General features: G+C 35.2%; 1 protein-coding gene across 2 annotated transcripts in view; it reads left to right on the top strand.

Moving 5' to 3' along the window:
- Positions 1-12,304, top strand: part of SCAMP1 (secretory carrier membrane protein 1) — a 121,961-nt gene extending 109,657 nt beyond the window's left edge. For both annotated transcript variants that reach the window (XM_003805053.6, XM_055112277.3), the window contains exon 9: positions 9,526-12,304. In XM_003805053.6, the coding sequence (XP_003805101.1) occupies positions 9,526-9,690 (165 nt within the window). In that variant the 3' untranslated portion in view covers positions 9,691-12,304. The remainder of the gene's footprint in view (positions 1-9,525) is intronic.
- Positions 12,305-12,511: the final 207 nt, after the last annotated feature.

Below are 12,511 nucleotides of genomic sequence, written 5' to 3'. Positions count from 1 at the left end.
ATGCCAATTACATCTACAAAATACCTTCACAGCGGCACCTAGGTTAGTGTTTGATTGAATAATTGGAGACTGCGGCCTAGCCAAATTAACACGTAACACTGACCATCACAGCACCATTCTTTGGAGAATTCCTTTATTATTTCACATGTATTATTGAGGGTGTTTTATAGAAGTAGAAATGTAATACATTTAGAGTATAGTAGAGGGTTTTGTGGTGTGTGGCAGTTTTCACTCATTTGTTAAACAGCCGTTATTGAGCATATATTACGTGCCAGGCACTGGGCTGTGCATGAGCTCAGAGAGATCACCTGTTGGTGAGGAAGAGAAATAAATTGGTGGGCTCCCCAATTCAGTTATTTAGTGGCCATGATAGAGGTAAGTATAGGGAGCAGAGGGACACCTATCAGGTTTTGGAGGTCTTTTTAAGTATTGCCTCAGCTGAGATATAATGATGGCTGCTCATCATTATAGTTATCTAAGCAAAAGAATAAGGGACAGGGAAGAGGATAAGAGGGATAAGGAGGTACCAGAGAGTGGGGATACCACGTTCACATCTAGTTGTAGGAAATAACATGGCAAATTCAGGGAATTAAATGTAGCTCAGAATGGATGGGAGATAAAACATGGTGTGTGAGCTGGGGCTAGGAGAATTGTAGGTTGTTGGTATTGGAAGATGAAATTGAACACGTAAGTATAGTTTTATCCTACAGGGTCTTGTTAAGACGTTTAAATCTTCTCCAAAAAGTGGTAGTGAGCCATAGAAGAGTTTTAAGGAGGAGAGTAATTGAATTGATTAGATTTGAATTTTAGAAGCATTTATTCTGAAATACATTTGGGATTTGCGGGGCCAAGCAGTCGTACTTGAAAACACTTAGGAGACAGGCTAGGAAGCTGATTAGTAATGATGGTGGCCTGAACTGAGGAAATGTGAAGAAAATGTAGTCAAGAGAAAACGAGCAGGTAAGGATTAATCCAACTTGGGCCTGGAAGTAGGGGACAAGATAAGACTCAAGGATGACACCCAGGTTTTTAGATGATGGACCATTCAAGAAGAGAGTACAAGAAAAATGGTTTGGGGATCAAGATGTTTTCCACGTTGACCTTCAATTTGGGGAGTTTAAATTAACTGGTGGGGCATTAAAATATAAATATTGAGTAGGCTTTTGTATATACGAGTCAGGAGCAAGGGAAGAACTTTAGGCTGGATTTCTAGACTGGAAAGTATTGACTTGTTGAAGTAAATGAAGCCTAGAAAGTGTATGGAGTCAGAAGAGGGCTTTGGGGAGAATACTCACAACAATTAAGACTCTGCTGTGGGTGAAGTATAAAGGGAACTTTAACCATCACTGGCAGTGGTTGAGGAATGTGTGGCACAGATGATCAATAGAGTGTGGAGGAAGTGTTTATTCTGTAGCTGTTCTATAATGAACTACTCTGTGCACACTCTGAATACTTTGACCAGCAGTTTTTTTCCTTTCCATTTTCCAGGTATACAGTTTTTCAGGATCCACCACACAAAGGAAAAGTTATAGAATGGTGCTCATATGCCAGGCATTGAAAAGAAATATGACTTTCTCGAATAAAAGTATTGATATGGATATCATGCAGCATACTCTAATATTTTGTTGTTGTTGTTGTTTTTACCTCATAGTTAAAGAAGTTACCAGAACTTCTGTTTATATGTGTTCACAAGTTCCTAAACTTCTCTGGGTCTCAGATTCTTTATCTGTGAAATAAGGAGTTTAGATGAGATGATTTTCTGTATGATTTTATGAAGTACGATAGGGATACTATAAGCTAAAATATAATTTGCACCAGCTTTCATATTTTAATAGCAGGCATTTCTCTTGCTGTAATAGAAATTAAGATCCAATTTTAAAAACCTAATTTTTCTTTTTTAATTTTCTGTTTCACACTTGATCAAAACTGGCAGTTTAATGACAAAAAATCCTTTGCAGGTATGTAGCAGTATTTATAACCACTAGGGGTCATGCTTTTCAAGAACAGTTAATGCCCTCTAACCGTAATCTGTGCACCGTTTTGACTCTAGAATTGTTGGGTTTTATTAAGCTGTTCTTCTCTTAAGGTAAATGTGCTCTGTCCTATATATTTATCCTAATTGAAGTGAATAGGATTTTGGTAATTTCGTTGGCTTTCTGTTGTCTTGCATAACTGAAGTGGGTCATCATTGGTGCTGCAGGGCCCAGTATGAGATTGTGCTGTTTGTTTCCCCCACAGTGTCGTTTTATACTCCACATTTCAAATATTGAAAGAATATATGTCTCCTATACATCTACATGGAGAAGGGTCTAGTTTAGTCCTTATCTTTCACAAATAGATTTCTTGTTTTCTTTCAGATTATTTCCAAATGGTGTTTTTTCAAAAGGTCCTCTTTCTATTAGAACTATTAGAAATAATTGAGTAATGGTTTTGGGCCAAGCAGGGAGTTGTTATAAATGTGTCAAATAACAGTAAATGAATGCATCACAGGAGACTATGGATCGGGGAATCCAAAACTTTTCCCTTCTGTTAATTGGTATGGCTAGAATAACTTAATATGGAAGTAATTAATAGATGATATATCATTTGTATTCCTTTTGGGACCTGATTTTGAATGATTATCACTTCCATGAAATTTGTTCATAGACTGTCATGTTCACATTAAGTAGTTTTTAATAGTGAATTTTTTGCATTTTGAAAGAATTTTAGAAAAAAGTTATTTTACCTCTTTAAAAAACAAGTTTTCTGAAGTGTTTCAAATCTTGTTTATTTACTACAGTATATATTCTGCACATACTCATTTTTGTGGGAGCGCTGAATTGGGTCTATGATACAGAACACTGTGATTAAGTCTCATTAGTTGGTGTTTTATGGTAAATGCTTTGTGAAGATATCCTATTATATATAAAGTGATAGTTTTCTTAGGTGAAAAGTGACTCTTACAGTTATCCCTCTATATGCAGGGGATTGGTTTCAGAACCCACACATCCATATACCAAATCTATGCATACTCAAGTCTTGGAGTCAGCTCTGCAGAACCCATGTATACAAAAAGCCTTCTGTGTACTTGGGTTTTACATCCCATGAATACTGTATTTTCTATCTGAGTTTGGTTGGAAAAAAATCACATAAGTGGACCTGCCCAGTTCAAGGATTATCATCTATACTTTCTTTGAAAATATTGTTATCATTCACCTCTCCCCCTTGTCTCTTCCACTTTGTAACTTTATTTATGACCTAGGATAGAAAGCTGATAATTCCACTGTACTATTTTTCTATAGTCACAAATAGGCATGCTACTTCTCTCTCAGAACCATTCAGCACTGTCGTCTTTGCTGACTAGGAATCAATTCTGGATGGTTCACATTGTCTATTAAAATAGTCATCCAGTTACTTGTCACCTTCTTCTAAGGGACACAGATAGAGTAATACTTTTGAATTCCTAGAAAAAAATGGCACTCTTGAGCAGATTGTTTATATTCTGTCCTCGGCTGATACTCTTAGTATATTCACCAAAAAAAAAAACCTTTACCCCCAATTTTAATTTTGTTACCTTTTTCAATAAGTACTAAGCTAGCTACTTCATAGATCCCAAATCTAGGTTACTATAACTAAATTATTATTATCTTAGGCATCTTCAAATTTGGTAGATTTCGTAGATTGGTGAGTATTTATAATGCTGTACATGTGGCACTTTCATCTAAGTCATCTTTATATGCATATTTTTATCAGCTTTATTGAAATATAATTAACATACAATTCACCCATTTAAAATATGCGGTTTAGACTGTGCATGGTGGTTCACACCTGTAATTCTAGCACTTTGGGGGGGTTTGGGGGGCCGAGGCAAGAAGATGACTTGAGGCGAGGAGTTCGAGATCAGCCTGGGCAACATAATGAGACTACCCTCCAACCCCTTACAAGACATTAAAAAAAAAAAAAAAAAAAAAAAAAACCACAGCCCAGGCATGGTGGTGTGAGTTTATTGTCCTAGCTGTTGGAGAGACTGAGGTGGGAGGATCACTTGAACCCAGGAGTTTGAGGCTGCAGTGAGCTATGATTGCATACCACTACACTCCAGCCTGGGCTACTGAGTGAGACCTTGTCTCTAAAAAATACAAAATAATTTAAAAAAACCTAAAGTATACAATTTAATGGCTTTTGGTGTATTGTATTTGTTTTAATTGTGGCAAAATATGTATAACATAAACTTTGACATTTTAATTACATTTAGGTATACAATTCAGTGGCATCAATTACATTCACAGTGTTGTACAACCATTACTAATGTCTATTTCCAGAACTTTGCATCACCCCAAACAGAAACTCTAATCATTAAGCAATAATTTTATTCCTCCCTATTCTCAGCCTCTGGCAGCCTCTAATTTGCTATGAATTGCCTATTTTAGATATTTCATATAAATGGAGTTATACAATATTTTCCTTTTGTACTTGGCTTATTTCATTACCATAATGTTTTCAAGGTTCATCCGTGTTGCAGCATGTATCAGAAATGCATTCATTTTTAAGACTGAATAATATTCCATTGTATCTGTATACTACATTGTTTATCTGTTGATGAGCATTTGAGATTTTCCCACCTTTTGGCTATTGTGAATAGTGCTGCCGTGAACATTGGTGTAGTTATCTGTTTGAGTCTTTGCTTTTACCTCTCTTGTGTACATATATACCCAAGTGTGGAATTCCTATGTAGTCTTATAGTAATTCTATGTTTAGGTTTTTGAGGCACCTCCAAACTCTTTTCTGGAAGGACTGTATCATTTTACATTCCCACCAGCACTTTCTCTACATCCTTGCCAACACTTGTGATTTTCCATTTTTCTCATTCCAGCCATCCTAGCAGGTGTGAAGTAGTTGTCTACTTTAAAAACATTTAACCTCTGAGGTGACTGCAAACTAAGCATTTTACTTTGTAACACAGGTATAGTCTCCTTAAGACATATTGCAATTATTTGGTACCTTCTAAAAATTATTATTAATGAGGACAATTTTGGAACATTTAATCCCCAGCAGGTAGTAATAATAATTATTCAGTGGCTTCTACTGCAGATTACTAAGCTGTGTCTTTTAGGGGGTGTAACAATGAGTAGAATTAGTTCTTGCCCTTAGGCAAGTAAAAGCATGTAGGATATAATACGAAATGGACAGAAACCCTGTAAAAGAAAAAGTACATACATGCTCCCCAAAATGTACAAAGGATTGGCGGTACTCTCAATAGGGAAAGCCATAGCTAGTTCAGGCACAAAATGGCAGACAGAGCATTATTTGAGATAGTGCTTAAAGGGTGCGTGAGATTTCGACATGGTGAAACTAGACTGGCAATTCAAGGGGTTACAAAAGGGATATCTGACCCATCTGTGGGCAGGAGGGTTCATAGAGGGTTTCCAGAAATTTCAAACTGAAAATATTAGGCTTAGACGTCCATACTTTTTTAAAAACTCAAAACAAGAATTTAAAATATATATTTAAAAAACTCATTTGTTTTTATTTTCCCAGCTTTTATAAAAGTTGAAATAATTTTGGCATGACAGGGATCTTAATAAAAGCACAGTTTCTTGAAATGGTATTCTATATGTTTTAATGAAGACATATGTTTGGGTTATTTAAATAAAGTGCCATTATTCTTTACTTCCCACACGATACAGTTTTTCTGTGTCATATACCACCACAGCATGTATTGTCTCTGAAGCTGCATTAAGGAGGCAGGACTCCTTTATGGAGCCGCATCTACATTTTGGCTGTGACACTTCGGCAGATACTTAAAAATTAATTTAACTTGTGTTAGTGTAACTCATTTATATACATTCTGATTTGATCTTTAGGAAAACTCGGAGGAGCAGATAGTGTAACAAATATTCTTGTTTTATGGGAAGCAGACTTGAAGTTTTGAGTGGTGGCCAGCCAGCTAGAAAGTAGTGGAATTAGTATATACCAAATTTAGTGCCTTTTCTGTGATTTTCCTAGAACTAAATATTATTTTAGGAGTAATGCAGTTCTCATAAGTAGAAAAGATAGTATTTAAGTTGTTTAATTTTTTTTTGAATTCTCTAGGCTATTCTGCATTTATGGAATTTTCCGCTAGGTAATATGCATTCAGGTCACATACACAGTGAGATTTTCTAAAGTGACAGTACAGATAAAAAGGCTGTGCAACTTGGTGATAATTGTGCTCCATTTAAGCAACCATCAACTGGTGCATTTTTTTAAAGATAAATTAGATTTTATCGAAATTGAAATATTTTTTCTTTTTGATACTTTAAGTTCTGGGATACATGTGCAGAACATGCAGGTTTGTTATGGGTATACATGTGCCATGGTGGTTTGCTGCACCCATCAACCCATTATCTACATTAGGTATTTCTCCTAACGCTATGCCTCCCCTTGCCCCCCACCCCCAAGTTGTGTAATTTTTTAAAAAAAATTATAGTACTTGGTGTCAAAACCTTGTCCCTGATATCAGCAGTATGAATTATCAATAGATACCATCTGAAACCCTGGAGGGAAGTAATAAGCTTTTAAAGATGTTCATCCTGATGATTAGCCTGTCATCTTTCATGGGGCCCTGAAATCAAGAATCCACCCTTTTTCACATGGATATAATGGATTTAATACAGTATTTAGCATTATGCACTGTATATATATGTGGTCTTTTCCCTCTAGGTGGCTCTCTGGGTCTATATAGATACAAACTATTGAGAAATGTGGCCATTCCTACCTTTATTTTGCTTCTGTGTTCTGTGGGACTGTGAATTACATTTTAGTAAACTGTGAAGCCCATGAACACATAGTATCAGCTGCTCAATTTAGTGCAAGTTTGAAAAAGGAAATAATAAAGCAAATAAGAATTAACATTTATTTATTACATGCTCACAAACTTGGGGGGAAGAGGGGAAGAGACAGACAAGTGAATCCAATTGCATTGCTCTGGTTGGGTCTAGTAAGTAAAGAAGGTTGATAAGATTTCTATAATACACTTCATTTTCTAGGATCCAATCATTTGTACTCACTTTGAGATAAGTGTCTGGAACATAGGAGTAGTGATTTATCTATATCTTTAATTTTCCATAGAAAACTTGGTTTTAAAAGGGAATAAAAATAATTACTTTTATACTTAACGATAGTGCTTAGGTACTAGGGGAAAGGAATCTTTGGATTTACCAGTATATGTATTTGTCAGTGCTCTTTTTCTTCCTGACCATTTGACACTTTGATCTGTAGTAATATGGCGTTTGCTTTTACCACTGTATCAGAAGCACTCAGGGCTGTCTGGGTTATTTTTGTCTTGTACCGTGATGGATTTTCATGCATTAACTTGCTTTCTTGATAGTTTTTCTGATAGCTTTTCATGTGTTAACATACTTTCTTCTCTTGGCATCAGTGAGAAGTATCTGTATCTGGTTCTTCCCTTTCCTCTCCCAGTCATTCTTTCTTCTTGTGGATGCCTCTTAAATAGTGTCTTTTTAAAACAATTTCAATTTTTATTTTAGATTCAGGGGATACATGTGCAGGTTTGTTACAAGGGTATATTATGTGATACTGAGGTTTGGGGGACAGTTGAGCCTGTCATCCAGGTAGTGAGCATAGTACCCAATTGGTAGTTTTTCAACTCTTCTCCCCCTCCCACCTTCCCCTATCTTTTAAGTCCCCAATATCTGTCGTTGCCATCTTTATGTCCATGTATACCCAATGTTTAGCTCCCACTTAAAAGTGAGAACATGTGATATTTGGTTTTCTGTTTCTGCATTAATTAGGTTATATACTTGATTTTATTCTCTTTCTACTCTGGGTTCTCCATAGACAGTTTCATAAATGCCAAGGTTTCAGCTATCATTTATATGTTGTTTTAGTCCCTTTGGGCTGCTATAACAAAAATACCATAGATTGGGTAGCTTAAACAACAGATAATGATTTCTCACAGTTCTAGAGGCTGAGAAGTCCAAGATAAGAAAGACACTGACAAATTCAGTATCTCAGGGGGGCCAACTTCCTGGTTCATAGACAGTTTCTGTGTCCTTATGTGATGGAAGGTTGTCAGAGAGCTCTCTGGAGTCTCTTTTAAAAAAAAAAAAGTTCTTTTTGGAGACGTATATTGCCCAGGTTGGAGTGGAAGGCTGGGACCATAGGTGTGTGCCACCACACTGGGCCTTGGGGGTCTCTTTTATAAGGGCATTTATTCCATTAATGCAAGCTTCACCTTCATGGCAAAATCACCCCTGAAAAGGCCTGCCTGCTAATACCATCATATTGGTGGTTGGGATTTTAACATAAGAATTTTGGGGGGAACACAAACATTCAGTCCATAACATACGCCGTTGGTTTCCAAGTCCATGTCTTTAGCCCATTCCTCTCCCAAGCTTTGAACCAAACCTTTACCTGCCTGCTGTGGCAGGCCTAGAGTAGGTTGTCAGTAGACTTGGAATGAATGAACAAATGTTTAGAACTTATCATTTGCCTTCTCCCCAAACCAGCCTATCCTCTCTTTTCTCTGTCTTCTTGAAACTACTTTCCCAAGTGCAAGCTTGCTTTGAGAATCTTTGACTCATTCTTTTTCTTACCTCACAGTTACCAGTTCCTATCCAGGTTTGGAAAAAATACTGACATGGATGCATTGGCCCTTCCCTAAGCCTGCTTTGATTGCATTCCAGTCAAGCTTCTAATTTAGATCCAGTCACAGTGCAGTGTAATTACCAGTATCTTTCTGTCCCCACTCTGCGAAGTTTGTGGGCATATAATTAATAAATGTTTGTTATTTCCTTCTTCAAATTTGTGTTAAAATAAGTGGCTGATGTTATGTATTGATGGACTCATAGTTTAATTATGCAGGTTTTAAGACATATACCGATAGAAAATTTTTGAACCCTACTCCTGAAAATAAATTCCAAGATTTGAGTGATTAATCAGTATGGAGAAACAATTCCCAGAAGTGTTTCTTTGTGCATTCTTTAGGACTTGACCTTGACCATACACAAAAAGTTAAATTGTATACAGAGTGCATAGCGGCAATATGTTGAAGGACATAAGTAGTGCTTGGTACATTAAATGATAAAATGATCTCATTTGATTATAACAGGGCCTGTGGTGTATATGTAGATAAAATGGAAATAGATAAGGTACTGTTCTCTCTGAATAGTCTGGGGTAATAAATTAATGTATTGTTTCTTGTTATTATGTTTAAACCATTTCATTGTTATGCTGTAATAATTTCACTTGACTAATTGGGTGCAGAGGAAAATACAACTTCTTGAAGTTGGCTAAGAAGTTCTTTATTTTTGGTTTAAATTAGCATAATTATCTCTTCTGCTTGGAGAAGAAAAGGAAAACCTATATTAAGAAAATGTTTAAATACAATTATTGTGTGTCAGTTTGGTGGCTAATATTCTTGATCTTAGGAATCATGACTACAATCTAGTATTTTTATGTTTGATTAATGTTGAGATTAAGAGCTGCTGGAAATGAATGCGTAGGTTGCTACTTACCTTCTCCCACTTTTTTGTGCCTCTGTAGGTACATGGACTATATCGCACAACAGGTGCTAGTTTTGAGAAGGCCCAACAAGAGTTTGCAACAGGTGTGATGTCCAACAAAACTGTCCAGACCGCAGCTGCAAATGCAGCTTCAACTGCAGCATCTAGTGCAGCTCAGAATGCTTTCAAGGGTAACCAAATTTAAGAATCTTCAAACAATACACTGTTACCTTTTGACTGTACCTTTTTCTCCAGTTACTGTATTCTACAAATATTTTTATGTTCAAAACACACAGTACAGACAGCATGGATATTTCCTGTTCACTTGTGCATGGGCTAAAACCAGGAAAACTTCCTTGTCTTATTACTTTACCTAATAGTTTCTTAATATTTCAGTGCCCCTTGCAGAAAAAATATTACATGCTAAATAAATATTCTCCATATTTTTTGGGGGATGGCATTCAGTGAATTATTTCAGTGGTGACCCACTGAAAATTAATAATGGTACTTATGATTAAAAACGCATTTAATACTAACTGCAGTAGTTCTTTCAAGAATCTTTAGAGATAAGGATTGCACATTGGAAAAGTAAACCATGTTTCATTCCTTTTTCCCTATTTATATTGAAAGAAATAGGCCAGCAGAGACTTAGGGATTTTAAATTGGCTTGCTTTTTAGCTGTTTCAGTCACCAGTGAAGAGCCTATGTGCATTTTGTAGTAGATAATGTAAAATTTGTCATCTTTTTCTTTTCTTTTTTTTAGAATAGCTGATATTTTGATAACAATCTCTAATTTGCATGGGCACCACATTTCTTATATTAAAAGAATTAGTGTTTTGGCTTCTGTACTGCTTATGGTTGTAGGATTCAGGGGTTAATGGAATCACAGAAATGATATTCTGCAAGAATTTCTTTTAAATAAAAAGTTTGGGGGTGCAATATAAGAAGTTTATATAATATGCAGTACATTATCCAAAAGAGAAGGTAGTTAATGCAGTAGAAAGTAGTGGTAATAATTCCTTTTTAAAAAAATTTCGGTAGTCATATAGTAACATTTTGCTATATGAAAACTTTGGTATATTCTGTGGTTACAACTAAGATTGTGTCTGGCAGCTCTTTTTTGGGGATGTGTGTGTGTGATTTTTAACAGAGGTATTAAAGGCTAGCCTAACTGTTGTCTAAAAAGAATGTACAGTATTTAAGGGATTTTCCTTTTAGCTTTTCATCTCCAGTGGCATTAAACATAAAAAGACCCTGGCATTTTTTCACATACTTGAATCCCTAAATGCACCTGTCTTTCACTTTTTGAGACAGACTGAATATATCTAAAATTTCCAGCAATAAAAAAAAAAGCATTTAACTTGCACCAAGCAAGAAAATATAAATACAGTTAACTGCATTAAGATAATCACATTAAAATTGTTACTATGCAGCACAGAACTTCATTCTTATAGTATTCTTGGGTTCAAACTTTGAATCAATTTTACCACTGATTAAATAAATGACTCAAAGACATCTGTAAGTCATGCTGCTGTGTTTTGAAAGTCTTTAACTAATTTAAGATTGCAGAATGATAGTGATTATTCAATTAGATTTTAAGTAAGGATTGTGATATTAGAGGCTGGAAATCCTTATTTTTTAAAAAATCAGATAGGCATAAATAGTTAAATCACTTTCATTCTCCCCAAACCTGTAGTTACAGAAAAAGTTTTATGCTAGAGGTGGGATGCCAAGTTTTCACTATCCATGAAGCAGCGCTGCGTGTCACTAGGTAACACAGATCCATCCAGATGGTGTTTACATTTGATTTATTTGGGATCTTATTGACATCAGGTATACTTGGAAGACATTTCTTTTATTCTTCAGCGTATGAATTTAAAGCTGTTTTTTGTAAATATTTCTAATCAGCGATAATTTCTACCTACGTTCTCAACCAACTTAGCCAGTTTGTTTTTCAGAGCCTGTAGTCTTATTGGAAATCTATTTTATCAGTGTGCTTTATTGAGTGTAGATTTTGCATACATTCAAAACATTAACCACAGAATACAGCAAGTGCACCTATATTCACCATTAACTTATATCCCAAGTCCATTTTTTCCTATACACTACAAACAAAAGATATATTAGAGACTTTTGAAAAATGCTGAAATACTTTGCTTCAGAATTGGAATGTTTATATTATGTAGAAATCCTCAAAGGTAGCATTATTAAATAGCAAAGAATAATTAGAACCCACATATCTTTTTTTGTGTGGATGGGGAAAATGTTTTAAAATCCAGTTATTTAATATGAGTTTGAGAGAGAAAATTGTTTTTTAAAAATATATGTGCATTGAAATGATGGCAATGCTTATAGTATGATCAAGTATGAAAGGAGCTTTAAATTCTTATATTTACTTTTCTCTCAGTAAATTGTTAAATTTTCACTCAGCAAAAGATTGGCATTTGTTAAGTGTTCTATATTTAGTACTAAAATCACAGTCATGAAATCATAGTCATAAAATGGTCTTCACATAGCAGTCATCCGTGTCATTTATCAGTTTGTAATATTAAATTATGGCAATTTTATTTCAAACTAAAGTTTGAACACCGGAAAGTCATTACTCAGTGATTTGTAATTTGGGACTTGGATTATTTATCTAGAGATGTTTGTATATTTTGTCAGTAACTAATACTGCGCTGCCATCATGGTGACTGTTATGGTTCTACAGAAATGCCCTCCATGTGTCCCTCTAATGTTGCATGTTTCAGTGGGTTGGAAGTTTTGTATATTTATTGTATTAACACAGAGTGTCATAAAATAAAATGCTGTTTACTGGATGTTTGTTTGTATAATTTTGAACACTATAATAGCAATTCAGAGACAGACATTGTTAAAGGTTTGATGTATATAGAAATTCCATGTTTGATTTTTTAAAATATGTGTATAAGTCTGTCATGTGCTAAACAAAATAATATGAAAGACCTAGTTAAAAATTCTAACCAACATAAAATGACCATTTTTCTGTTGCATTAGACCTTTACAGG

This window comes from Pan paniscus, chromosome 4 (assembly GCF_029289425.2).
Source record: "Pan paniscus chromosome 4, NHGRI_mPanPan1-v2.0_pri, whole genome shotgun sequence".
NCBI lineage: Eukaryota > Metazoa > Chordata > Mammalia > Primates > Hominidae > Pan > Pan paniscus.
This window is presented reverse-complemented; position numbering and strand designations above follow the sequence as displayed.